This window comes from Amblyraja radiata, chromosome 8 (assembly GCF_010909765.2).
Source record: "Amblyraja radiata isolate CabotCenter1 chromosome 8, sAmbRad1.1.pri, whole genome shotgun sequence".
In the NCBI taxonomy this organism is placed as follows: domain Eukaryota; kingdom Metazoa; phylum Chordata; class Chondrichthyes; order Rajiformes; family Rajidae; genus Amblyraja; species Amblyraja radiata.
Window position 1 is genome coordinate 7,458,772 of NC_045963.1, and position 27,458 is coordinate 7,486,229.

A 27,458-nucleotide genomic window follows, 5' to 3' on the forward strand; every position below is an offset into this window, starting at 1 on the left:
GTTTGACATTGATTTTCTTAGCAGCCCCGCTTCTCGCGGGGTCGTTTCGAAGCTTGCTCGCCGTTTTTCAGTACATGTTGCATACTGTTATCTGATAATGGCAGTCAATTTACCAGCCAACATTTCAAGGAATTTGCTGCACGCTGGGGTTTTCGCCACATCACCAGCAGCCCTGAATTTCCACAGTCGAATGGACTAGCTGAGCGGGCTGTCAAGAGTGCCAACAGCGGTATGACAAGACGAATAGGCCGCTGCCACCATTAACCAAGGGGCAGGTGATTCGTTTGCAGACTGACAAAGGCCATGACCGTATCGGTGTAATATCTGGAACTGCTTCTGAGCCACGCTCATATCTGGTCAGTACCGATGATGGTACCTACAGGTGTAACAGACAACATATCCTGCCTGTGAATGAGCCAGCTCCACCTACGTATTATCCAGACCGTACAAGTGTACTTCCGTCCGTGTCCAGCGGCATTGATCCGCCTACACCAGCACAACAACCCACTTCTGCAACGGCTGCTTTGCCAGTGGCAACGCCCGCTCCGTCTGCGCCACAGTCCCCTGTTTCATCACTGGGAATGTTGGTTCAGTCTCCATCACCTGTGAAGCCTCCGGCTCTTGTCTCCGGTGGGGAAAAACGGATATGGTCTTTATCCCACACGTACTGGTCGTCTTTGCAAGCCCACCGTGAAGTACCCAAGCTATGTTTGACTTTCCTATCAACTGCTATGCATGCCTTATTTAGTCAATTGTTTTGTACTGACATTGAATTCTTTAAGAGGGAGGATGTAGATCAGTGTCACTCATGTTATGAGTCATACTTTGTAGCTCCGCCCACTAGTTTAACAGAAAGCCTCTCTGCCTTTACTCTCTCACTTTTAGAATAACGTGCTAAGATGAAGTTACCTATGCTGTAACGTTAATAAAGTCTTTGGATCTTAATCACGGTGTGTGACTAATGTTATTCCAACAGCTGAAGCTCAGCAGCAGGTACATGGATAGGACAGGATTAGTGCGTTATAGGCCAAGTGCGGGCAGGTGGGACAAGTGTAGATGAGGCATGTTGGTCAGCATGGGAAAGTTGGGCCAAAGGGCCTGTTTAAAAGCTGCATGAATCTATGGCTTTCTCTAATATTTCACAATTTAAAGGTTCAATGCTATAAATCCTATCTGTTATCTAAATTGTATTTTTTTTCCATCTCATTCCTAAAGCAGCTGGAATTTTATGCCATTTCATGGTCCTTCACCTTTGGTGCAAAAATGTTCAACCTACTTAGATTTTCCCTCAGCTTCTCCAGCTTCTCCATCTCTACCTGCACCTTCCTGAATTTGTACCTTTTCAACTACAACTGTGGTTAGCTGCTCTCCATGTATTTCCCCTACGTGGTGTTTCTTCCCTTGTGCAAAGTTTTGAAATGCTGCAGAATCAAGTCAATGATAATATTGTGATGTTTCCCTGTGGTATATGAAAAATTTTGTAGGAAGAAACTGCAGATGCTGGTTTAAACCGAAGATAGACACAAAATGCTGGAATAACTCAGCGGGACAGGCTGCATCTCTGGAGAGAAGGAATGAGTGATATTTTGGGTCGAGACCCTGTCCCCGCTGAGTTACTTCGGCATTTAGTGTCTGATAATTTGTTCAATTCCTCTTCATGGGAAGAATTTTTTGAGCACATTTTTGAGAGGGGTTTTGTTAAATTAATCTCAAATATTTGAAAGATAGTTGGATCTTTGATATCTTGCATTGCTTGTTTGTTTGCAAATTGCTTATTTATGGGTATCTTTTAAGATAAGATAAGATAAGAAAATGTTATTGATCACATACACCTAGGTGTAGTGAAATGCTTCTTGCCACTTTGCAGCACATAAAGAAAGAATACAAACATAACAATAATAAAGAATTTTAAACATAAAAACATCCCCCCACCATGGTTCCCATTATGAGTGAAGGCACAGTGTCCAGTCCCCATCCCATGTCCACCCATAGTCGGGCCTATTGAGGCCTCCACAGTTGCCTTTTAACAAATGGGATCTGTCTTATTTATATAATGGCACTGAAGGCTTTAAAAAAAAAATGCCTATGTATGGAACATAGCTTCCCAAGCAAACCATAGTTTAGAGATACAGCACGGAGACAGGCCCACCAAGTCTGCGCTGACCAACAATCCCCGTACACTAGCAATATCCTACACACTAGGGACAATTTACAATCTTTACCGAAGCCAATTAACCTACAAACCTGTACGTCTTTGGAGTGTGGGAGGAAACTAGAGCACCTGGGGAAAACTCACGGGGAGAACGTACAAACTCCATACAGACAGTACCCGTAATCAGGATGGAACCCAGGCATGTAAAGCAGCAACTCTACCACTGTGCCATTGTTGTCTCTCTGCAATGTGACAATTTCCATAATAGGGAGCGTTGCAAAATAACTCAGGATTTTGATTATGTTTTCTGATTTTGAATTATTAAATTATTTGTCATACGTCTCCCACTGCATGATATTTATAAATTTGCTCATGAATATTTGTAAACTTCCCATCCACCTCTTAACCGATTTCCTATCAGTCCCATGCCTTGTCAGTATTGTTTTGTTTTAATAATTTGTTGGTTAATTTATTTTTAATATTTTTGCAGAGCTTGGAGATGGGTTGACCACATGCCCTGAAGATGAAGTGTTGCAATCTAGCGATGACTGTTTAGATGCTGTCCTAGATGAATCTTTGCTTGAAACTAATCCAATCCAGTCTCCGCTGCAAGTGTTTGCTGGTCTGGGTGGACTAGCGCTCATTGCTGAAAGGCTGCCAATGTTGTATCCTGATGTTATCCAGCAAGTAAGAAATATTTTTCAGAATGTATTCAATAACCATTTATAACATCAACCAAAATGGCAGTTATGTAAAGTTACACATGTTCAAATGAAACATCAGAGTAATTAGAATATCCATTTAATGATTTTTACCCAGTCTCAGTGAAAGCATCCATTTCCAGTTGCAGAATGCCATGGTGGCGTAACAAGCTAACTAAATGTTGAAGTCATAGAATATGGGCCGTGCCCCTTGCTCCGATTCTAGGGTCCTTGGTTCAGTCGCCTTCTGTAGGAACTGAAGAGAAACCTGGTTAGAACAGCTCTAAGTTCCCCAGTCCTGCGTTATCATGTTGGGAATGCAAGGCTGGGTGGGTTTACTGGAGATAGAGGTGGGCACAGCAGGAGGACAATGTGAAACAGTAGTTTTAGCTCTGTGATCTGATGAACCTAATGTCAACTGTGTTATTGTATTACTGTTTATTCTGCATATATTTTCAATACACCCGGTTGAAAATCCCTATTAGAAGTTGAACCATGTTATCATTCAAATGATAAATTGTTTATCATTTAGTTTAGTTATTTGTTGTAATGTGCACAGAGATGCAGTGGAAAGCTTATTCTATATTCTATCCAGTCAAATCATACAGTACATGAGTGCAATAGATTCTCTTCTGGAGCAGCACATAGAGTCGCCAGCCACATTCCAGCACCATCTTGTAACTCCCAAGTCTCTGAACAGTGCAATTATGGCCCAGCTGTCCTGGTGACACTGGATTGATGAAGCAGAGATTAGCCTGGTCTAATGTGATGCCATCAAGCTCCTTCTACTGTGGCTCTGTGCATCTGCCCCAAGCTGAGCTCAATCGACTTAGTGTGCCAACACCGCGACCCCTGCAGACGCAACCTCCGTAGCCTCCAGTTGCCACCCTTCCACTTTTGTGCTCTGAGATCACCATGACCCACTTCCCCTGCACTAAAGAGTAACTATTTTGCAGAAAAGTTATCTTTTCTAGGAATTTGGTTTTCTTGGAATTTCTAGGAGTGTTTCTATCTTGGCCAATCATTCCGTTATGCGGGTCATGTTTATACATTATGATTTACAACTATATCTCCACGCTGAAGCTTGACTCATGAAATCATACAGCACAGAAACGGGTCCTTCAGCCAAGCCTGCCACACCGACCAAGGTGCCCCATCTACACTAGTCTCAGCTGCCTGCATTTGACCCATTTCCCTCTAAACATTACCTATCCACGTCCCTGTCCAAATATCTTTCAAACGTTGTTATAGTTTCTGCCTCAACTATCTCCTCTGGCAGCTCAACCTATATACCCACCATCCTGTGTGTGGAAAAAGGTGCCCCTCAAATTCCTATTAAATCTTTCCCCTCTCACCTTAAACCTATGACCTCTGGTTCCTGATTCCCCCTACTCTGAATAATAGATTCAGTGCATTAACCCTATCTATTCCCCTCATAAACCTATCTCCCATATACAAAACTTTGCTAGCTATCCTTAATCAGCCCTTGTCCATCTAAATGCATGTATATCTGATCCCTCCGAATACTCTCTATTAACTTTCTGAGCACCGATGTTAGACTTACTAGCGTATGGTTCCCAGTCAAAAAGGCTTTCAACACAAAGGGCATCATCAGTCAGAGTAATTATAGAAGTTGGGAGGTCATGTTGCAGTTATATAGGATGTTGGTGAGGCCACATTTAGAGTATTGTGTTCTGATGTAGGCACCATGTTATAGGAAAGATGTTGTCAAGCTGGAAACTGTGCAGAGAAGATTTACAAGGTTGTTACCAGGACTGGAGGGCCTGAGTTTTACGGAGAGGTTGAGCAGGCTTGGACTCTATTCCTTGGAGCATAGATATATGCAGAGTGATCTTATAGAGGAGTACAAAATCATGAGAGGAATAGATCGGGTAACACACAGAGTTTCTTGCCCAGAGTAGGGGAATGGATAACCAGACGACATGGGTTTAAGGTGAGGGGGGAACAATTTAATAGGAACCTGAGGGGTAACGTTTTTACACCGAGGGTGGTGGGTGATGGGATGAGCTGTCGGTGGGATTAGTTGAGGCATGTACCATCGTAACATGTAAGAGACATTTTGGCAGGTACATGGATAGGATTGGTTAAAGGGATATGTGCCAAACGCAGGCTGGTAGGACTAGTGCAGATGGGGTATGTATGTCAGCTTGGGCAAGTTGGGCCGAAGGGTCCGTTTCCACACTCGGAAACCTCTGCCAAAGTACCTGCAATTTCTTCTCTAGCTTCCCTCAGTGTTCTCGGATATATCTGATGAGACCAGGGAGATGTGCTTGAGCATGTTCAGTATCCGACTGACCGCAATACTAACTGCCCTCAAGACACTTCCAGTGACTGCCCTAAGTTCCCCGGTCCTCGTGTCTTTCTCCACGGTAAAAACAGCGGAGAATTACTCATTGAGGATCTTGCCCATCTCCTGTGGCTCCACACAGAGGTGACTGCTTTGATTCCTGAGGGCCCCATCTCATTCTAGTTACCCTTTCTCCCTTAATGAACTTACAAAATCTATTTTGATTATCCTTAATATTATCTGCCAGAGCTAACTCCTGCCCCCTTTTTGACCTCCTGATTTCCTTCTTTAGTGTGCTCCTCAGTTCCTGAAACTCCTTCGAAGAACCACTTAATCCCAGCTGCCTGCACCTGTCCCATGCCTCCTTATTCTTGACCAGAGCCTCGATTGCTCCCTGACTTTTGCCATCTGTCCCAGAAATAAATAGCAATAGTGTCATGACTGTTCTGACTTGATTCCAGATTGCTTTTTCAAACACAATGAATTTGAGGTTAGAAGTTGTTAAAACGCATTTTTTAATCATACTCGGGGTCCAGTGGTGGTTTTCAAGGATTCTTTATTCACAGCCGACAGTAGTTACATATCCAGGAGAGAGTTAGACAAGAAAACGCCTAATCACCTGCAGAACACAGCTAAAACGTCTACGAAATCTGCTGGAAAATGTCTTATCTATAGGAGACAATGAGTCTATTAATCTCTGTGGGTCAAAACCAATCACCCTATGTTTGGTCCCCTCCTTATTGGTCCTGATCCCAGGGGGCTGTTTGGCATTATTACCTTTGTCCTAATACGGGGTTGTTGTTCACTTTAGTTTTGTTTAGAGATACAGCGTGGAAACAGGCCCTTCGGCCTACTGAGTCCCCGCCGACCAGCGATCCCCACACACTAACACTATCCTACACACACACTAGCAACGATTTACATTATACCAAGCCAATTAACCTACAAACCTGTATGTCAGGGGTCGGCAACCTATGGCCCACGGGCCGGTTCCGGCCCACAACCCAAAATCATCCGGCCCGCAGGCTTATTTTTTTTTTTCAATTAGTTTTCGCGACCTGGGAACTGCAGTTAGTCCCGGGGCTCGCAGGCGACCTGGGCGCTACAGCCAGTCCCAGAGCATGCAGGCTACCTGGGAACTGCAGTTAGTCCCGGAGTATGCAGGCGACCTGGGAACTGCAGTTAGTCCCGGAGTATGCAGGCGACCTGGGAACTGCAGTTAGTCCCGGAGTATGCAGGCGACCTGGGAACTGCAGTTAGTCCCGGAGCATGCAGGCGACCTGGGAACTGCAGTTAGTCCCGGAGCATGCAGGCGACCTGGGAACTGCAGCCAGCCCCGGAGCATGCAGGCGACCTGGGAACTGCAGTTAGTCCCGGGGCATGCAGGCGACCTGGGAACTGCAGCCAGCCCCGGAGCATGCAGGCGACCTGGGAACTGCAGCCAGCCCCGGAGCATGCAGGCGACCTGGGAACTGCAGTTAGTCCCGGAGTATGCAGGCGACCTGGGAACTGCAGTTAGTCCCGGAACATGCAAGCGACCTGGGAACTGCAGCCAGCCCCGGAGCATGCAGGCGACCTGGGAACTGCAGTTAGTCCCGGGGCTCGCAGGCGACCTGGGAACTGCAGCCAGCCCCGGAGCATGCAGGCGACCTGGGAACTGCAGTTAGTCCCGGGGCTCGCAGGCGACCTGGGCGCTGCAGCCAATTTATTAACGTTGGTGATAGATGTGGCCTGCTATCCACTCACTAACATGGGTCCTGGCCCCTAGGTTGCCAACCCCTGCTGTATGTGTTTGAAGTGTGGGAGGAAACCGAAGATCTCGGAGAAAACTCACGCAGGTCACGAGAAGGTACAAACTCCGTACAGACAGCACCCGTAGTCAGGATTGAACCTGGGTCTCTGGCGCTGTAAGGCAGCAACTCTACCGCTGCACCACCGTGCTGCCCTGGTGATCTGACTAGATTTTTAAATCAATTATCACCTTGGGTTTACTCGCTGTTTTTGGGCTGAAGTTGACAGACTGTTCTTTTCAAGGAGTCAGCAGCTTATAACACTCACACCAGCAATCCTCTGCAAATCTCCGCAGTTTCCCCTTTGCTTCTTCGATCAAAACAAGAGAAAATGTTTCATCTAAGAATGCAAGCGCACATCATCGGATATCTTTAATAGTCTTCATATTTTAGAAAGAGCCTCCAATACCTATGGCAGGTGAGCCCTGAAAAATATACATTTCTCTCGATATAGGAAGTGCTTTTGAGTGCAAGAAGAGCTGGCTACAGCCTCTGTGGGATCTAATCTTAGCTGGGCCATCTACCATTTGTTTTCAACAATATAAGCATAAAAAGACAATACGAAGTATAACTGATAATAAACAAAATGAAACTTGAACAGAGGAGGTAGCTAAAGAGGTGACCAAAGAGCCCAGCTCCACAGGGGGAGGGAGACGGCTACTTGCTTCCTCTGCTTCCTTGTGGATGTGAGCAGCCAGGTTAGAAACGTCTTTGGAGTTATCTGGAATCTACGTGCAACATTCCATCCCTGATCAAGGTACCTCCCTTCGCTGCCTGGATAAAGCCTAGGAGCATGCGATTCTGAAGAGCAACCTTGCGGACAGCAATTAGTTTGTCATTTATTTTGGTCACTGCCTTAGCTGGCAGGTTTGCCACGTTCTCAAGCACAGAGACCATGTGAATGGACTCTCTTGCCAATACAGCTGACTCGTATTGAGGAAATTATCTAAGTTTCCTCCATATTGAGGAAACGAATGCTTGCCTTCATTGCTAGGGGCATTCAGTATAAGAGTCAGGAAATCGTGATGCAGCTCTGTACGACTTCGCTTTGGTATTATATACGGTTCTGGCTGCCCCATTGCAGGCTGGATGTGGCTTTGAAAAGAGTGCAGAGGAGGTTTACCAGAATGCTGCCTGGATTGGAGGGTTGCAGCTACAGGTGGGAGAGGTTAGATAGACTTGGGATTGGTTTCTCAGGCCCTCAAGTTCTAACAACATCCTAGCAAATCTTCTCTGCATTCTTTTAGCTAGACAACATCCTTCCTGTAGCAGGGAGACCAAATCTAACCACAATACTCTTGGGCGTGGCCTCACCAACGTCTAACTAACATTATGTCCCGACGTCTATACTCAGGACCCTGACTGATGAAGGCCACCGTATAAAAAGCCTTCTTGACCAACCTATCCACCAGGCACATGCCATCAGGGTAGGCAAAGTAATACTAATAATAATGGATGGGATTTATATAGCGCCTTTCTAATACTCAAGGCGCTTTACATCGCATTATTCATTCACTCCTCAGTCACACTCGGTGGTGGTAAGCTACTTCTGTAGCCACAGCTGCCCTGGGGCAGACTGACGGAAGCGTGGCTGCCATTCTGCGCCTACGGCCCCTCCGACCACCACCAATCACTCACACAAATTCACACACAGGCAAAGGTGGGTGAAGTGTCTTGCCCAAGGACACAACGACAGTATGCACTCCAAGCGGGATTCGAACCGGCTACCTTCCGGTCGCCAGCCGAACACTTAGCCCATTGTGCCATCTGTCGTCTGCCTACCCTAACGAAAATTATAAAATGGTAATTATTAAATATTAAATATAGATAATTATTAAATATAAATAGAGATCGATCTCTTAGATAGGCATAATTCTCCGTGCCTTTCATGCGCGGGGGGGGGAGGGAGAGCTCGTTCAACAGCGTTTGGGGAGTCTGGCCCGGGGTAAAGTTACGGGGAGGGCAGGAGCGTTGTGAAGGAGGGGATTGGGGATCATGCCAGTGACCCACTTGCCGCGACGCTCCAGGCGCAGAGCCACCGTATTGTGGCCGGGAGTGAATTAGCTCGGGTGGCTGCGAGCGGCTGTCGGGACCGGACAGCCCCTTCTGCTGGCCCCTGCTCACCTCTGGCAGTGCTCTCCGTCTGAGCCACCGCATTGTGGCCAGGGAAGAAAGCAGCTCGGGTGGCTGCGAGCGGCTGTCGGGACCGGACAGCCCCTTCTGCTGGCCCCTGCTCACCTCTGGCAGTGCTCTCCGTCTGAGCCACCGCATTGTGGCCAGGGAAGAAAGCAGCTCGGGTGGCTGCGAGCGGCCGCCGGGACCTCAGAGCTTTCTGCCGGCCCCCGCTCACCTCTGGCAGTGCTCTCCTACTGCACGTCGGCCTCGCTTATGTCAGCCGCTTCCCGCAAATCCTTAAATTCCGACAGTGCGATCAAGGGACCTATTGAGGTTACTCGGCTGTCGGAATGTAAAGATTTGCCGGAAGCGGCTGACATGAGTGAAGCCGGCGAGCGGCAGATGAGAGATGTTCAGACGAAGAGCACTGCCAGAGGTAAGCGGGCCGGCGGAAAGCACTGAGGTCCCGGCGGCCGCTCGCAGCTCCCGAGCTACTTCCCTCCCCGGCCACAATGTGGTGGCTCCATACCCAGAGCGCCGCGGCTGCGGTGAGTGAGTTACTGGCATGATCCCCGACCCCCTCCTCCTCAACACTCCTGCCCTCCCCGCAACTTTACCCCTGGCCAGACTCCCCACACGCTGTGAAAGGAACTCTCCCCCCAATTGGTCCCTTGAACAAGTATTCAATAAGATGACAACTGATTCAACTTGTCCCGGTGTGCTCCCGTTTTTCCCACCATCTCTCCACCTGCCGTCATCCTCCACCCCCCCACCCATTCAGTAATTCATAATGAAGGAGATTTGGAAGCCTTGGGCAAATTGAATTGTTACTTATTTTTATTTTTACGGAGAGGAGAACAATCTGCGCATGCGCGGTTTAAGATTTATTTTTAAAAGCCGACTGACTGCATACCCTGAGTAATTACTCACGGCACGTGCCTGCTATCCACTTGTGCCACTTTCAAAGGAAGAACTGTCCGTAAAAAGGATCAGGTCGGGATCCTGCAGTGGTGTTTCTGCTGACAGGCTTAATTCTTCCATTTCCTCCAAATGTTCCACAGCGTCATGTTCCCCTTCCTCCCCTCCTTTCTTGCTCTGGCAGCGGGGACATAGTGGAAGGGTTAACAGAGCTGGTTCAGACTACGTGGATAGTGGGTGCTTCCAAAATCGTTATTCACCTGGTCCATCTGGCTGTGCTCATCTGGGCAACTGTATTCCTTGTTAACAAGTGTGTGGGGACTTCACTGTGTTTTTAATCCACTATCAGGTTAGCAGTGGTCATCTGACTCTATAAGTGTATAACATCTTAAATCAAGAACAACATGATCAATTATGAGTTGTCTTCTGTAGGGGTTTGCAAGTTTTGTGCAAGATCTCTAATTGCTTCTACAAGACAATTTAACACAAGCTGGGATAGAACAAACCAAAATGATGACTAATTTGTTACTTAAATTTATAGCCCAACACGTTAAGGAACACATTGAACTAATGGGACAATTGTTTCAGCTAAGCTCCTGTTTGGCAGATCTTAATTAGAAAGATAATTGAGAAATAATGAATTTGTCACAATTGATGTACTTTTAATGTTTTGCCACCTTCCATTTGTGCATTTAGGTGAGTGCTCCGGTGGTAACATCTACTTCACAAGAAAAGCCCAAGGACAATGAGCAGTTTGAGTGGGTCACCATCGAACAGTCTGGTGAATTGGTTTATGAAGCCCCCGAAACAATAACTGCAGAGCCGCCCCCAATCAAATCAACTGTTCCTGCCATGTCTCCCATCCCAGCACATTCTCTTGCAGCCTTTGGACTCTTCCTGCGTCTGCCAGGTTACGCAGAGGTGCTCCTCAAAGAAAGAAAGCACGCTCAGTGTTTGCTCCGATTGGTGCTGGGAGTGACTGACGATGGAGAAGGCAGTAAGTACAAGAGGCACATTTGTTGTTACGTACACTGAATGTTGGTTTTTTTCTGTCGCTATTTTAAGATGATCAAAGCATTTATCAATATGTGTTTCAGTGAGAAGCGTAACATAGCAGATGGAGTTTAATCCAGACTAATGCAAGGTGTTGCACATTGGGAGGACAAATATAAGAGAGAAATATTCAGTAAACAGAAGGAGCCTTGGGCACATTGATGAGCAGAGGGATATTAGCAGAGGCAAAGTCATAGGTCCCTGGAAGTGACAACACAAGTACCGTATTTCCCGGCAATGAAAACGCTATTTTTCTACCCAAAAATAAGGCACAAAAATTTACCTGAGTCTTGGGGGACAAAGGTTAGGTTGTTAGCCAAGAAAGATAGACTAGGCTATCCCTCAGTACAGCAACATCAAGAACGATGTCGCTGTACTGAGGTATAGCCAAGTCTATCCCTCATTGCTGGCAGCTTATGGGAGGCGGCTGTAAAGTGGGAAGCGGCTGTAAAAGGACAGCGGGGAGTCTGGCCCGGGGAGGGAAGTAACTCAGGTGGCTGCGAGCGGCTGCCGGAATCGGACAGCGGAACCGGCAGTCACCTCAGCGCCTTCTGCCGGCCGGCCCGCCAGCCAGCCACGGTGTCCTTCGGCACAGGCACAACCGGTGGAGGTGGAGGTCTCTCTCTCTCTCTCTCTCTCTCTCTTCCTCTCTCTCCTCTTCCTCTCTCTCCTCTTCCTCTCTCTCCTCTTCCTCTTCCTCTCTCTCCTCTTCCTCTCTCTCTCCTTCTCCTCTCCCTCCTCCCTGGCACCACAGCTAGTCCCGGGGATGCAAGACATCTGGGAACTGAAGCCAGTTCCGGGGACGTCTGGGATCTGGGAACTGCAGCCAGTCCCGGGGCACGCAGCCGATGTTGTCGACCCCTGGACTAAACCACACCTTTGATCCTGTCCCACCCCCCATCATTTTTTCAAAATTTAGCAACTTAAATTGGGGGTGCGTCTCTGACGCAGTTGCGTCTTCATTACTGGGAAATACGGTAGGTGAAATGATAAAGAGGGTAGAAGACATGCTTTCCTTTGTGTGCAGGGTGTTGAGTATAAACTTCAGGAAGTCATGTTGCAGCTATATAAACAGTTTGATAAGGCCACATTGGAGTATTGTGTGCAGTTCTGTTCGCCCCATTACAGTAAGTATGTGGAGGCAGAGAGTGAGTTACTTCCTGAATTAGAGGGTGTTAGCTATTTGGAGAGGTTGGACAATCTTGGATTGTTTTGTCTGGAGTATTGGAGGTTGAAGATCAAGGAGTATATAAAATTATGTGCGACATAGATATGGAAGTAGGTTAATTTTTTTCCAGGAAGTAAATGTCAAATACGACAGCACATAGCTTCAATATGAGGGGGAAAACTTAAAGGAGATTTACAAGCCAGGTTTTGTGTTACTTGGAGAGTAGTCGGTTGTGCTGCCAGCTGAAGAGATGGAAGCAGATAAAGTAGCAACTTTGAAGAAGTTCAGACAAACATATATACAGTGCCCTCCATAATGTTTGGGACAAAGACCCATCATTTATTTATTTGCCTCTGCACTCCACAATTTGAGATTTGTAGTAGAAAAATTTGTATTTGTAGTAGCCAAGGAAGACCTCCACAGCTGATGACAGAAGAATTCTCTCTACAATAAAGAAAAATCCCCAAACACCTGTCCGACAGATCAGAAACACTCTTCAGGAATCAGGTGTCAATGACCACTGTCCGCAGAAGACTTCATGAACAGAAATACAGAGGCAACACTGCAAGATGCAAACCACTGGTTAGCCGCAAATCTAGGATGGCCGGGTTACAGTTTGCCAAGAAGTACTTAAAAGAGCAACCACAGTTCTGGAAAAAGGGCTTGTGTAGGAGAGGGGAAACTGCCCAAGATCCAAAGCATACCACCTCATCTGTGATCAGCCATGATCACATTGAATGGTGGTGCTGGTTCAAAGGGCCGAATGGCCTACTCCTGCACCTATTGTCTATTGAAACACGGTGGTGGGGGTGTTATGGCCTGGGCATGTATAGCTGCTGAAGGTATTGGCTCACCTATTTTCATTGATGATACAACTGCTGATGGTAGTAATATGAATTCTGAAGTGTATAGACACATCCTATCTGCTCGTTCAAACAAATGCCTCACAACTCATTGGCCGGCAGTTCATTCTACAACAAGACAATAATCCCAAACATACTGCTAAAGCAACAAAAGAGTTTTTCAAAGCTAAAAAATGGTCAATTCTTTAGTGGCCAAGTCAATCGCCCAACCTGAACACAATTGTGCATCCCTTTTATATGCTGAAGAGAAAACTGAAGGGGATTAGCCCCCAAAACAAACATAAGCTAAAGATGGCTGCAATACAGGCCTGGCAGAGCATCACCAGAGAAGACACCCAGCAACTGGTGATGTCCATGAATCACAGACTTCAAGCAGTCATTGCATGCAATGGATATGCAACAAAATACTAAACATGACTACTTTCATTTACATGACATTGCTGTGTCCCAAACATTATGATGCCCTGAAATGGGGGGACTATGTATAAACACAGCTGTAATTTCTACACGGTGCAACCAAAATGTATAAAAATGGCCTTTAATAAAATCTGACAATGTGCACTTTAACCACATGTGATTTTTTTTCTATTACAAATCTCAAATTGTGGAGTACAGAGGCAAATAAATAAATGATGGGTCTTTGTCTCAAACATTATGGAAGGCACTGTACATGTTGGAATATGGCTGCTTGATGACAGATGTGTCGTTTAAATTGACATCCTGGTTCCTCTGTTGCACTATTGTATGTTCAATATCAATTATCAATATGGTCAAGATTATTGTTGCTTTGATCATTCATGAGCCAGTGGCTCCTAAAATGTTGTACTTTTTCAAGGGAGGCTTTTAAAATGTTCTTGAATCATCTTGGTGCATAATCCAAGTCGGGCATGCAAACAATGTGGCTTGTCCAACAGTGGATTGAGTGTCAAAGCATCTTTGACCTGAAACATTATATTTGTTTCTCTTCCTTCATATGCAGCTGCCCTGAATTGTTTATTAATTTTCTCTTATCACAAGTGTTTTCTTTGGCCTGAGATATTAATGGGGTCAGGGAATGAAGTCCATGCTTAGATGCGCACAGATGCCCAGTATAACTGGCAGTAGAACAGCTCCAGCTCCCACCCATCTGTCTTGCTGAGCACCTCATGTCCCATTTGCAGGGCCAAACATTGGCATCATTGGCCTCCTCACATCCCATAGACTGGAATGGAACCAAGTTATCCTTGAACCCAAAGGACAACCAAAAAATATAACACTCTTAGTCACTATGTGTAGGAAGGAACTCAGATGCTGTTTAAACTGAAGATGGACACATCTCTGGAGAAAAGGAATAGTTGGCATTTTGTGTCGAGACCCTTCTTCAGACTGAGCTCCAGAGATCTGCAGACATCACTCTAGAGATGCTGTCTGACCAGCTGAGTTACTCCAGCTTTTTGGTCTATCATACTCTTAGTCGCTAGTTCTTTGTAGGAAATGGCATCATGTAATGAGAAAGTGCATTATGAAAAACAAATGTGTTTATACAGCTGTTTTGAATATATTGAATAGTGGGTCGTTTCTATATGTCATTTGCAATTTTTGATGAAAATTTGTAAACATAGATCCTCCAGTTACTGAAAATGGATTTTGAGTTTGGTAGTATAGCATCCAGTTGATAAAACAACATGTTTCAAATCATTTTAATTTTCTGTAAATTCTCAGGTCACATCCTACAGTCCCCATCGGCAAATGTTCTTCCAACACTTCCATTCCATGTTCTGCGCACTTTATTCAGTACCACGCCATTGACTACTGATGATGGCGTCCTCCTTAGACGAATGGCTTTGGAGATTGGAGCAATTCATCTAATCCTTGCTTGTCTGTCTGCACTAAGCCACCATGCTCCAAGAGTTCCCAATGCAAACGTCAACCAGGCAGAGGTGAGTTAATCAGGTTATAAATCAAATCCACATTTTAATTCTATTTAGGAATAGGAATACTTTATTGTCGGTGCTGACAAAGTTACAAAGCATGCAGGCTCTCCTTCCCCCCCACCGCACCCCAACAGTTCCCTCACGCCAGGTCCCCATTGTCCTTCCCCACCTCCCGCAAGGTGGACCCCCCCACACTGGGTCCTCCATTGTTCTTCCCCCCCCCCTCACGGTGGTTCCTCAACGCTCTCGTCCACCCGCGAGGCATTGCCGCCGCCGCGAGGCTTCACCACCGCCGAAGCCCCATCGTCACGACGCTTCACCGTTGCCTCCGCCGAGGCCTCGCCGCTGTCGACGTCCCACTTCCCGCCTCCATGGTACCGACCCGGGCTCCAGCCGCGCACTCTGTCGGCCGCTTCGCCCGACCCTATTGGCTTCTACCCACAAAGCCCCGACCTGGGCTTCTACACTGTGATCCGGGAGGCATTGAGACCGCGGCGCCTCGATAAAGGCCTCTGGCCACGTTCCCGGTCCACAGCCGCGGCCCGTCGGGAAGCCTTCTGGCCGCGTGGCCCTTCAGGAGGTCTTCTGGACGCGCGGACCGTAGTAAAGAGGCGATGTTCAGTAGTTTTAATAATGTCGCTATATAAAGTGGTTTTAAAATCTGATCAGTGTGTGAAGGTGTGTACGGTTTTTATCACTTATCGGCATCTGCTTAAATCTGTTATTTAATAATGTTCTGTGATACCTGTGGTTTGTTGGATAGTACATTGTTTTCATTTACATTACTCTCTGCAAATGATCGTAGATTCTATATGTAATTTTCACAAATTGTTTTAATTGACAATAATTTTACGTTCCCTCACAAATATTTTCTCTAATATGGTAAAGCGCTGGCTAAATTACATAAAAGTTCAATTCTACCGCAGCAATTAATTATTACGAAATAATCTAGATTTTTTTTTAAGAAGCAGCTTTTATAAATAACTGATATGATTTGGACCACTTTGTGACCTGATTCTTTCAACCCATCACCCCACAATTATAGTCCACCTACTTTAGCCTCCATACTTAATCACCGAGCATCAATTTACCCTGAGGTAATGCCTTTTTGGTTCCACACACCCTCAGCACAGAAATATATTGGCACTATAACATGTTTGCTAGAACAGAATTCCTAGTAGGCTGGGACTGTATTCCTTGGAGCGCAGGAGGATGAGGGGTGATCTTATCGAGGTGGATAAAATCATGAAAGGAATAGATGGGGTAGATGCAGAGTCTCTTGCCCAGAGTAGGTGAATTGAGGACAAGATGACATAGGTTTAAGGTGAAGGGGGAAAAGATTTAATAGGAATCTGTGAGGTAACATTTTCACACACATGGTGGTGGGGTATGTAACAATCTGTTAGAGGAGGTAGTTGATGCAGGGACTATCTAACTAAGAAACAGTTAGACCGATACATGGATAGGTCAGGTTTGGAGGGACATGGGTCAGACGTGGGCAGGTGGGACCAGTGTAGCTGGGACATGTTGGCCGGAGTGGGCAAGTTGGGCGGAAGGACCTGTTTCCACACTTGTATCTCTGTGACTAACAGTACAGCGCAGGAACAGGCCCTTGGTTCACAATGTCTGTGTCGAAGTTAATGCCAAGACCAACTGTTATCTACCTGCACATAATCCGTATTCCTTCATGCCCTGCATATCCATGTGCCGATCCAAATGTCTCTTAAATGCCTGCATCCTGTCAAGCTATGCCAGCTTGTGCACTTCATTAAATGTTTACAAATGCTTCTTAATGCCTGGGAGTTGGTGCCTTTTATGCTTCATCTTTTCTTGTAAGATAATCACATCATCGCAGGATTCACATCTATGCTGCACTGCCTCTGTAGTGCACTGCACTATTTCTTACCTTTGTTTTCTGCCTGTTAACTGATCCTCTTTCCATCGTAATGTCTTACACTCAACCCCATGAACCCTTATTGTACACAATAATCTAAATAATTCAGATTCTGGATGAGCTGAATGCTGAAAAACAGAATGTATTAGGTAGCTGCACATGGATTGGATAAATACCCTGGTCCAGATGAGATGAATCCTGGAATGGTGAAGGAAGCAAGAAAGAAAATTGCAGAGCATCTTGTCATAATCCTGCAAACATTTGTAGATTTGGATAGGAAGGAACCTCAGATGGTTCAAACCGAAGATAGACACAATAAGCTGGAGTAATGGGCCTGTCCCACTTAGGGGACTTTGTAGGAAAATCATGTCAAACTAACTTGATAGTTTTGTTTGAAGTAATGGAGAGTCAATGAGCAAAATGTGATTGATGTACATCAAAGAGAGAGGCTGTGGTTTGTACCCCACTGTGTTTGTACCTCAATGCTCAGATGTAGCATTCCTTGTGCAACTCCTGCTCTCCGCACTTGGAACACCCGGCGGTGAGGTGCTACCGCTTCTAGCTCCTGAATGAATTCACCTCCATCATCAAGATGCAGTCTACATCCCACCCCTGGCAGATACTCATGAAGCACTGGAGGAGCTGCACACTGTGGTCAGCAAACAACAGATGCAATACCCCAGTGCTTTGCCATCATTGCCTGGGACTTCAGTAAAGCCAGCTTGAAGAAATCACTCCCAAACTGCTACCTGCACATGTCCTGCAGCACCAGAGGTTCAAACACCCTCACCCATCAAAGATCACTTGGCTGTGCTCCTCTTTCTTGTGTATAGGCAGTGACTGAAGAGTGCACCCCCCCCCCCCCCCCCCCCCCCCGTGGTGAGGACTGCACAGAGCTGGTCAGGGGAGACAGAGGAACAACTGCGAGATTGCTTGGAGTCAGTAGACTGTGCGATGTTGAAGGACTCTGCAACGGACCAGAATGAATATGCTACTGTTGTTACCAACTTCATACGGAAATGTGTGGAGGAGTGTGTTCCCATGAGTCACTCCGAGTGTTCCTCACCAGAAACCTTGGGTGAACCAGGAGGTCCGCAATCTTCATAGGACCAGATCTTGGGCATTCCTGTCATATAAGAGATCCAAGTATGATCTTGATAAGGCCATCAATCAAAAAGGCTAAATGTTTTGCCATAAATTGGAGGATGAGACAGGTGTTCGGCATCCTTGGCAGGGCTTCCATGCCATCACTTTCTACAAACCAGGGAGCAGCTCTAGTGACAGCGAGGCGTTATTTCTGGACAAGCTTACTGCGTTCTACACACACACATTGATAGGGAGAATACTGATGTGCGCTCCCGAGCCCCCATGGCCCCTAATGGTGTTACAATCTTAGTTACCCAAGCCGACGACAGAGAATCCTTCAGGAGGGTGAACCCTCTTAAAGCGTCTTGACCCGACGGTGTACCTGATCGCGTTTTCAAAGCCTGCACGGACCAACTGGCTGGAGTTTTTGTGGACATCTTCAACCTCTCATTACTGAGGTCTGAGGTTCCCACCTGCTTTAAGTGGACATCAATAAGAGTAAAGTGACGTGCCTCAGCGACTATCGACTGGTGGCACTAACATCTGTGGTGATGAAGTGCTTTGTGAGGTTGGTTATGGTGCATATCAACTCCTACCTCAACAAGAGGCTGGTCCCGCTACAATTTGCCTACCGCCACAACAGGTCAACGGTGGATGCAATCTCACTTTGCATTGGACCACTTGGACAATAATAACACTTACGTCAGGCTGTTGTTCACTGACTACAGCTCGGCGTTTCCCACTAGTGGGCTCAATGAGCATTGCTTTTAAAAATATATATATTAATAACTTGGAGTTTGGAGTGGAGGGCATAGAGTCATGCCATGTGGAAACAGACCCTTCGGTTCAACTTGCCCACACCGGCCAACATGTCCCATCTACATTCGTCTCACATGCCTGCGTTTGGCCCATAATCTTCTAAATTGATCCCAAACATGTACCTGTCCAAGGTACACAAAAATGCTGGAGAAACTCAGCGGGTGCAGCAGCATCTATGGAGCGAAGGAAATAGGCGACGTTTCGGGCCGAAACCCTTCTTCAGACTGTGGAGTAACTTAGCAGGACAGGCAGCATCTGTGGAGAGAAGGAATGGGTAACGTTTCGGGTGGAGATCCTTCTTCAGACACTCCACCGACATCAGTCTGAAGAAGGGTCTCGACCCGAAATGTCACCCATTCCTTCTCTCCAGAGATGCTTACCAAAATGTTCATATTTCTCAGCATTAAGTTTCATCTGATGCTTATCCATACTTTCTAACCAACAGACCCCAGTCTGTTAGGTTAGACAAGCACACCTCTTCAACCCTCACCCTGAACACCGGCGTTCCACAGGGCTGTGTGCTGAGCCCCCTCCTCTACTCCCTCTTCACCTATGACTGCACACCTGTACATGGTACTAACACCATCATCAAGTATGCAGATGATACAACGGTGATTGGCCTCATCAGCAACAACGATGAGTCGGCCTACAGGGAGGAGGTCCAGCACTTAGCAGCATGGTGCGCTGACAACAACCTGGCCCTTAACTCCAAGAAGACCAAGGAGCTCATTGTAGACTTCAGGAAGTCCAGGGGCGGCACGCACACCCCCATCCACATTAACGGGACGGAGGTGGAACGTGTTTCTAGCTTCAGGTTCCTGGGAGTCAACATCTCCGATGACCTCTCTTGGACCCACAATACCTCAACTCTGATCAAGAAGGCTCACCAGCGTCTCTTCTTCCTGAGGAGACTGAAGAAGGTCCATCTGTCTCCTCAGATCCTGGTGAACTTCTACCGCTGCACCATCGAGAGCATCCTTACCAACTGCATCACAGTATGGTATGGCAACTGCTCTGTCTCCGACCGGAAGGCATTGCAGAGGGTGGTGAAAATTGCCCAACGCATCACCGGTTCCTCGCTCCCCTCCATTGAGTCTGTCCAAAGCAAGCGTTTTCTGCGGAGGGCGCTCAGCATCGCCAAGGACTGCTCTCACCCCAACCATGGACTGTTTACCCTCCTACCATCCGGGAGGCGCTACAGGTCTCTCCGTTGCCGAACCAGCAGGTCCAGGAACAGCTTCTTCCCGGCGGCTGTCACTCTACTCAACAACGTACCTCGGTGACTGCCAATCACCCCCCCACCCCCCGGACACTTATTATCACTTATTATTATTTATTTAAATCATTTGCTATGTCGCTCTTCCAGGGAGATGCTAAATGCATTTCGTTGTCTCTGTACTGTACACTGACAATGACAATTAAAATTGAATCTGAATCTGAATCTGAATCTGGATTTTATGGTTCTGTCTGTCTCATTGGTTCATGTCCGTTCCAAGGTTTGCAGCATCTGAAAATTTGAAAATTAGCTGCGGTGGGCAAAGAAGGACTCGCTGGTGCAGACCTGCAGCTTTAGCACCTAGTTTTCAGGTGAAACGACAGATAATGCTGGAGTAACTTAGCAGTCTGTAGAAGGATCCCAATGTCATCTATCCATGTTCTCCAGAGATGCTTCCTGACCCGCTGAGGTACTCCAGCACTCTGTGTCCTTTTGTGTATTAACAATCATCTGCAGTTCTTTGTCTCAACTACAATAATGCCGTACTTGGTTATAGTCGACAATCATCAATAATAGACACCATTCCCCCCCATGGTCCGTTATAACGAGGGTTTACTCTACAGATGTTGGGAGGTTTATGTTACAGAACTACAAGACTTTGGTAAGGCTACATTTGGAGTATTGTGTTCAGTTTTGATCATCCTGTTATAGGAAAGGTGTTGTTAAGCTGGAAAGGGTGCAGCCGAGATCTACAAGGATGTTGCCAAGAATTGAGGAGCTGAGCTATTGGGAGAGTTTGCGCAGGCCAGAAGGAGGTGCTAGAGGGGGAAATTGAGGCATGTACTATCACAACGTTTGAAAGACATTTGGGCAGGTACATGTGGAGGGTACCATGTGAGTCAGTGGTTTGCAGTGTATGTCGGTCAGAAGTCTGTCCCCTGCGATGGAGATGGTGAGGTCAAGGAATGGTAGGGAAGTGTCGGAAATGGTCCAGGTGTATTGGAGGGCCGGATGGAAGTTGGTGGTGAAGTGGATGAAGTCAGTCAGTTGTGTGTGGGTGCTCTCCCAATATCTCAGCTCCTCAATTCTTGGCAACATCCTTGTAGATCTCGGCTCCAGCATAAGTTACTCCAGCATCCGGCTCAAGTAAGTTGTTAGTTTGGATCAAATTGCTATTCAGAACTAAACGAGTCATTATATCCAAACCAGTTGGCTGGTGAAGAATGTTAGTCAAAGCACAGGACTAATAGCTTATCAGTTAATGTGAATAGTTTGTTAAAACAAAATAAATTTGTTTTTATATGTCCTTTTATATATGTTTGCTTAGATGTCAATTGTGTCTTTGATTAGTAAAAACTTTTTTTTCACCCCTCCTTGTAAAAAAAAGCCACAAGTTTCCAATACACAAGCAAATTCTTCCACTGAAGACCAACAATTATATTGGGCCAAAGGAACAGGCTTTGGAACCGGTTCAACTGCATCAGGCTGGGATGTGGAGCAAGCACTAACCAAGCAGAGACTGGAAGAAGAGCATGTGACCTGCCTTCTGCAGGTACGTCCTGAATGAATTGTTCTGAGAATTCTGAATGATAATGAGTTACATACTTAAGAATGTTTCATACCTTATTTCAATTTGCCTCCTTTTCTTTCAATGCCTTCATTCTGGCTGCTTTCAACCCAAAGAGTGAACATTTTAAGCAAGTCTTGTGTGCATCCCAAATCACATGATGTGCTCCACTGTAAAATTTGCCATTTTCTATGGTCACTCCTTGGAATAGCTCCTGGTGTATTGTAGTCACTGCCAGCTGCCTTCTTGCATCACCCGACCCTTACCCTAGATGCTGGTGTGAAGGCCATGTAGGGGTTTTTTGCCCGCAGGATTAGGATCATAGGCTTGATTTTCAACTTCACCTGGATGTCTATGTGGCTCAATGTGGCCCTTCCCCACAACATTCTGAATACCTTTTCTCAAGTTTCTCCCCTTGCCAAGGTATCAAACGGATACTAACCAGAAAATGAAAATTGAAAACAAATGAAACAAATGCTGGAAATACTCAGCATGTCAGGCAGCATATGTGGTGAAAGAAAAATAATTGATACATTATGCAGAATATCCTTTGTCATGTCAGAGATTATCTTTGTCCTATTAGTCCTTCCCCTATTATGGAGTCATAGAGTGATACAGTGTGGAAACAGGCCCTTCAGCCCAACTCGCCCACACCAGCCAACAATGTCCCAGCTACACTAGTCCCACTTGCCTGCGCTTGGTCCATATCCCTCCAACCTGTCGCATCCATGTACCTGTCTAACTGTTTCATACACGATGGGATAGTCCCAGCCTCAACTATCTCCTCTGGCTGCTTGTTCCATACACCCACCACCTTTATGTAAAAAAGTTAGTCCTCGGATTCCTATTAAATTTTTTCTCCTTCACCTTGAAGCTACGTCCTCTGGCTCACGATTCCCCTACTCTGTGCAAAAGACTCTGTGCATCTACCCGATCTATTCCACATTATTTAATACACCTCTCTAGAAGATCACCCCTCATCCTCCTGCGCTCCAAGAAATAGAATCCCAACCTTTCCCTATAGCTCAGACTCTCGAGTCCTGGCAACATCCTCGTAAATCTTCTCTGTACCCTTTCCAACTTGACAACATCTTTCCTGTAACATGGTGCCCAGAACTGAACACAATACTATAAATGCGACCTCACCAATATCTTGTATAACTGCAACATGACCTCCCAACTTCTATATTCAATACTCTGACTGGTGAAGGCCAAAAGCCTTTTTGACCACCTTATCTACCTGTAATGTCACCTTTAAGGAACGATGTACCTGCACTATTAGATCATAGTCATAGATTAATACAGCGTGGAAACAGGCCCTTCGGCCCAACTCGCCCACACCGGCCAACAATGTCCCCGCTACACTAGTCCCACTTGCATGGCTTGGTCCATAACCCTCCAAACCTGTCCTAAGCATGTATCTGTCCTTCTGCTCTACAACACTCCCCAGAGCCCTACTAACCACTGTGTAGGTCCTGCCCATGTTAGACTTTCCAAAATGCACCACCTCACATTTCTCTATATTAAATTCCATCAACCATTCCTCAGCCCGCCTGGCCAATCGATCAAGATCCTGCTGCAATATTTCACACCCATCTTCATCTTCACTACCCGCAATACCATCCACTTTTGTGTTATCTGTAAATTTGCTAATCTCGCCGTCCATATCATTGATATAAACAGCAATGGGCCCAGCACCAATCCCTGAGTCACAGTTAACTTTTTTTTGCAGAATTGCTGCCTGACTTGCCAACTGTTACCAGCATGAACAACATTGGTTGTGACTTATATTTGTCCACCTGACTCTCCTGCAGCCTTTGACCCACATTCGTTTTCAGTGTCTTTTCCTGTTCGATGTGGTTATCTCTCGATTCCAGTTTTTCACAACCAATTGCAGTCAAGCCACCTCTGACAATAGTTTCTTTCCATAGACATAGAAACATAGAAAATAGGTGCAGGAGTAGGCCATTCGGCCCTTCGAGCCTGCACCGCCATTCAATATGATCATGGCTGATCATCCAGCTCAGTATCCTGTACCTGCCTTCTCTCCATACCCCCTGATCCCTTTAGCCACAAGGGCCACATCTAACTCCCTCTTAAATATAGCCAATGAACTGGCCTCAACTACCTTCTGTGGCAGAGAATTCCACAGATTCACCACTCTGTGTGAAAAATGTTTTCCTCATCTCGGTCCTAAAAGATTTCCCCCTTATCCTTAAACTGTGACCCCTTGTTTTGGACTTCCCCAACATCGGGAACAATCTTCCTGCATCTAGCCTGTCCAACCCCTTAAGAATTTTGTAAGTTTCTATAAGATCCCCCCTCAATCTTCTAAATTCTAGCGACTACAAACCAGTCTATCCAGTCTTTCTTCATATGAAAGTCCTGACATCCCAGGAATCAGTCTGGTGAACCTTCTCTGTACTCCCTCTATGGCAAGAATGTCCTTCCTCAGATTAGGAGACCAAAACTGTACGCAATATTCCAGGTGTGGTCTCACCAAGACCCTGTATAACTGCAGTAGAACCTCCCTGCTCCTATACTCAAATCCTTTTGCTATGAATTTTGCTTTACCTCTCCCTCGCCCCAAAAAATGTCGATTTTTGTAATTTCATCTTTCCTTCTAGTTTGCTTTAATAGCTTTCCTCATATTAATGTGTTCCCTTGGTGGTATTCACCACCGACAACAACTTCATTGTGGGAGAACAAATGAACAATCCAGATCGACCACTTAATTTGAAATGCTAACTGCCTTTTTCCACAAATGGTGCCCAAACTCATTAAAATATTTCTAGCATCCCTAATTTAATAAATGTCTTAATTGCCTCTTGACGATACATCCCTCTATACTATGAAGCTGCAAGACTGATATTTAGTCTCAATGAAGCTGACCATCTGAATATTGGGAAGGCTGAAGACTTTTGGCATTTGTACCCAAATGCAATCTCCTTCTCTGTCAACTCTTCCCAATTATTCTGTCCCTTGTGTTTATGGCCATTTTAATAATAACAGCCGTTCGTTTGAAGTCGTTCGTAGCCTGTTGAAGTACATCGGACCACACACCTAATTGACCTGGTGCTTTCAGGTATATCCTGTTCCAGAATAAATAACAAACAAAAGTTGAAACCTGTTGGACTTTCAAACATTCTCTGAAAAACGTGTTCGGAGACATTGGTTGATTATTTTAACTTGGGATGGTAATCAGTGTCAGTGCAAAATCTACAGAGATGTACCTGAGAGATTGCCTTTGCGCTCACCTCATCTTTGCTGACCTCCTTTCCCCCATCTATACTAATCTAATTTCTCTGCATTAGATCAATATCCTTCTATACTTTGCATTTTTAAGTGCCCAGGTGTCTCTTAAAAGCAGAAATTGTATCTCATTTCACCTTCTTTGGCAGTGGGTTTGTTATCAACCACACTTTAAAATAAACCCTTCCTCTCAAATCCTTTTAAAACTCCATCCTCCCACCCCAAATACGTGCTCTTTTTTGATACCCTTACCATGGGAAATATGTTCAAACTATGCTGGTGTTGCTGCTTATAATTTTATATGCCTCCAGTTTACCCTCTGCCCCCTTTGCTCCAGACTACTCAAGCTCAGCCTATTCAATCCCTCCCCATAATTCAAGTAAATGCTCTTTACTCTACAAGATGCTTTGATATTAACAACTATATATGCTCTATGATATTTCTTGTTGTTTTTTTGAACTTCTAGGTTCTCGCTAGTTACATAAATCCTAGAGGCAGCAATTTACCTGGAGATCTACACAATGGTGAAAGTAGAGGACAAAACAGTAATGCCCTTCCCTCTGTACTTGTGGAGCTGCTCAGCCAATCCTGTCTTATTCCTGCCATGTCATCCTATCTGAGGAATGACTCGGGTATGTAGTCTAAATAACATTGCATGATTAGCGACGGAAGTGCTTTTCATATCTCAAGTGTGTGGAATTGCAGCTTTGTAGAATGTTCAGTGGACTAACAGCCAGAGTACTGGACCACTGTTCCAGAGGCTAGAGTTTGAATAGCTGCCGAATTCAATTCTAAATTATTATAAGGAAAGCCAGTCATATTATTGGCAACTACAAAGCTACTGTATTGTTGTAAAAATTCTTCTGCTTTGCTCCTATCATCAAAGTGTGAAAGTCAGGAAGTCAAATTGCATCCGTATAAAACTTCAGTTCGTTCACATGTGGACTATTGTGCTGTTCTGGTCACCGCATTACAGGAAGGAAGATTTTGGTGAGAATTCAGAAGATGTTTAAAGGATGTTGCCTGGATTAGAGAGTATAAGGAGAGGTTGGACACAGTTGTATTGTTCTGGAACATCAGAGGTGATAGAAGTACATAAAATTAGGAGAGAAATTGATCGGGTAACAGAGAGAGACACAAGGAACTGCAGATCTTGATCAAAACACAAAGTGCTGGAGCAACAGTGGGGGTTGAAGGTAAGAAAAGAGAGGGGAAGGGGGGGGTCCAGGGGATGTTAGTTGAAATTGGTGAATTTGGTGCTTGTACCATTAGGATGGTATACGAGGTGCTGTTTCTCAAGTTTGCATGTGGTCACACTCCAGCAATGCAGGAGTCCAAGGACAGAAAGGTTGGTATGAGATGGGAAGGCAAGTTAAAGTTGTCAGCAACCGGGAGCCTTAGTGCACAGAGTGCAAATGTTCAGCAAAATGGTTGCCTTGTCTATGCTTGGTCATGCTGATGCAAAGGAGGCCACATAAGGAGCAGGGTATTTAGTAGTAGAGGTTTGGAGGGTGCACCTGAACCCGTTTCACCTGGAGGGACTGCTGTTGTCCCTGGATGGAAGTGAGAGGAGATGCAGGTGTTACATCTATGGCGGTTGCAGAGGAAAGTACCTCGGGGAGGGTCGAGTTGCGTGCGACTGAGGAGTGAACCAAGGAGTTTTGAAGGGAGTGGTCTGTGCAGAAGCTGCAAGGAGATCGGGGTGGGAAGATGAGGCTGTTGCTGGGATCACAATAAAGGTGGTGGAAACATCAGAGAACGATGTGTTGTATGCAGAGGCTGCTGGGATGAAATGTAAACATTGAATTCTCCAGTTTCAAATAATACCCCACCCTCCCTCTCTTCCCGTGCATCTCACCACCATCCAGGTGTGTACACATTCTTCTCACTATCTCCCCTCCTCCTTCTGCTCATCCTCCATCCCTGAGTCGACCATTTCCCCCTGTCCCCCCAGGGTGATTAATTGTTGGTGTGGACTTGGTGCACCACATGGCCTCTTCCCATGCAGGATCGATCTAAACTTTACATTTCACTTCTCTTCTTTACTTATTGTTAAGGTTCAATACTTAAAACAGACAACTCACAATAGGTTAGGTAAACCAACACAATCTTCACTGATCATCAGTCGGCGAGAGTGTCAGGGATACAGAGTCAAGTATGCATCAGACACTTAACTCCTCTGAGCTACTACTCTAATGAATGAAGACATACAGCATTTTTTGTAGTATTTTGGAAACATAGTCACATGTTTATACAGAGTTGCAGCAATGACGTTTAACACAAATCAATGGCAGGGTGTACCCATTCAAAGTATACTTGTCACCAATACAATACTTGTCATCTTGTGGTTATATCAATTACAAACTGTTGATCATAAACTTCGAAACACCAGGAACTTAGTCAAAAGCAAAAACATTTGCAATTCCGTCTTAACAATGAAATCATCAATATCAGTAACAGCCAGAAGATTTCTGTTTACAGAAACTACCAAGTCCCAAGGAAATACATCCTCTCCCACTATTGTCAATGGTCTTTTGCTTGGGCATAGCAGGAAGCACTATCAGAGCAGCTTGAATGCAGGCTTTCTATTACCACAGCTCCTCTACAGTACAGAATTATAAAACTTCACTTTATTCAGAATCC

The 27,458-nt window shown here is 45.6% G+C and overlaps 1 protein-coding gene across 7 annotated transcripts in view; it reads left to right on the forward strand.

The window, feature by feature from the left end:
• Window positions 1–27,458, forward strand: part of birc6 (baculoviral IAP repeat containing 6) — a 344,318-nt gene that overhangs the window by 234,381 nt on the left and 82,479 nt on the right. For all 7 annotated transcript variants that reach the window (XM_033025120.1, XM_033025122.1, XM_033025124.1 and 4 more), the window contains 5 exons: window positions 2,643–2,839; window positions 10,681–10,981; window positions 14,770–14,987; window positions 21,384–21,548; window positions 25,282–25,447. In XM_033025120.1, the coding sequence (XP_032881011.1) occupies window positions 2,643–2,839; window positions 10,681–10,981; window positions 14,770–14,987; window positions 21,384–21,548; window positions 25,282–25,447 (1,047 nt within the window). The remainder of the gene's footprint in view (window positions 1–2,642; window positions 2,840–10,680; window positions 10,982–14,769; window positions 14,988–21,383; window positions 21,549–25,281; window positions 25,448–27,458) is intronic.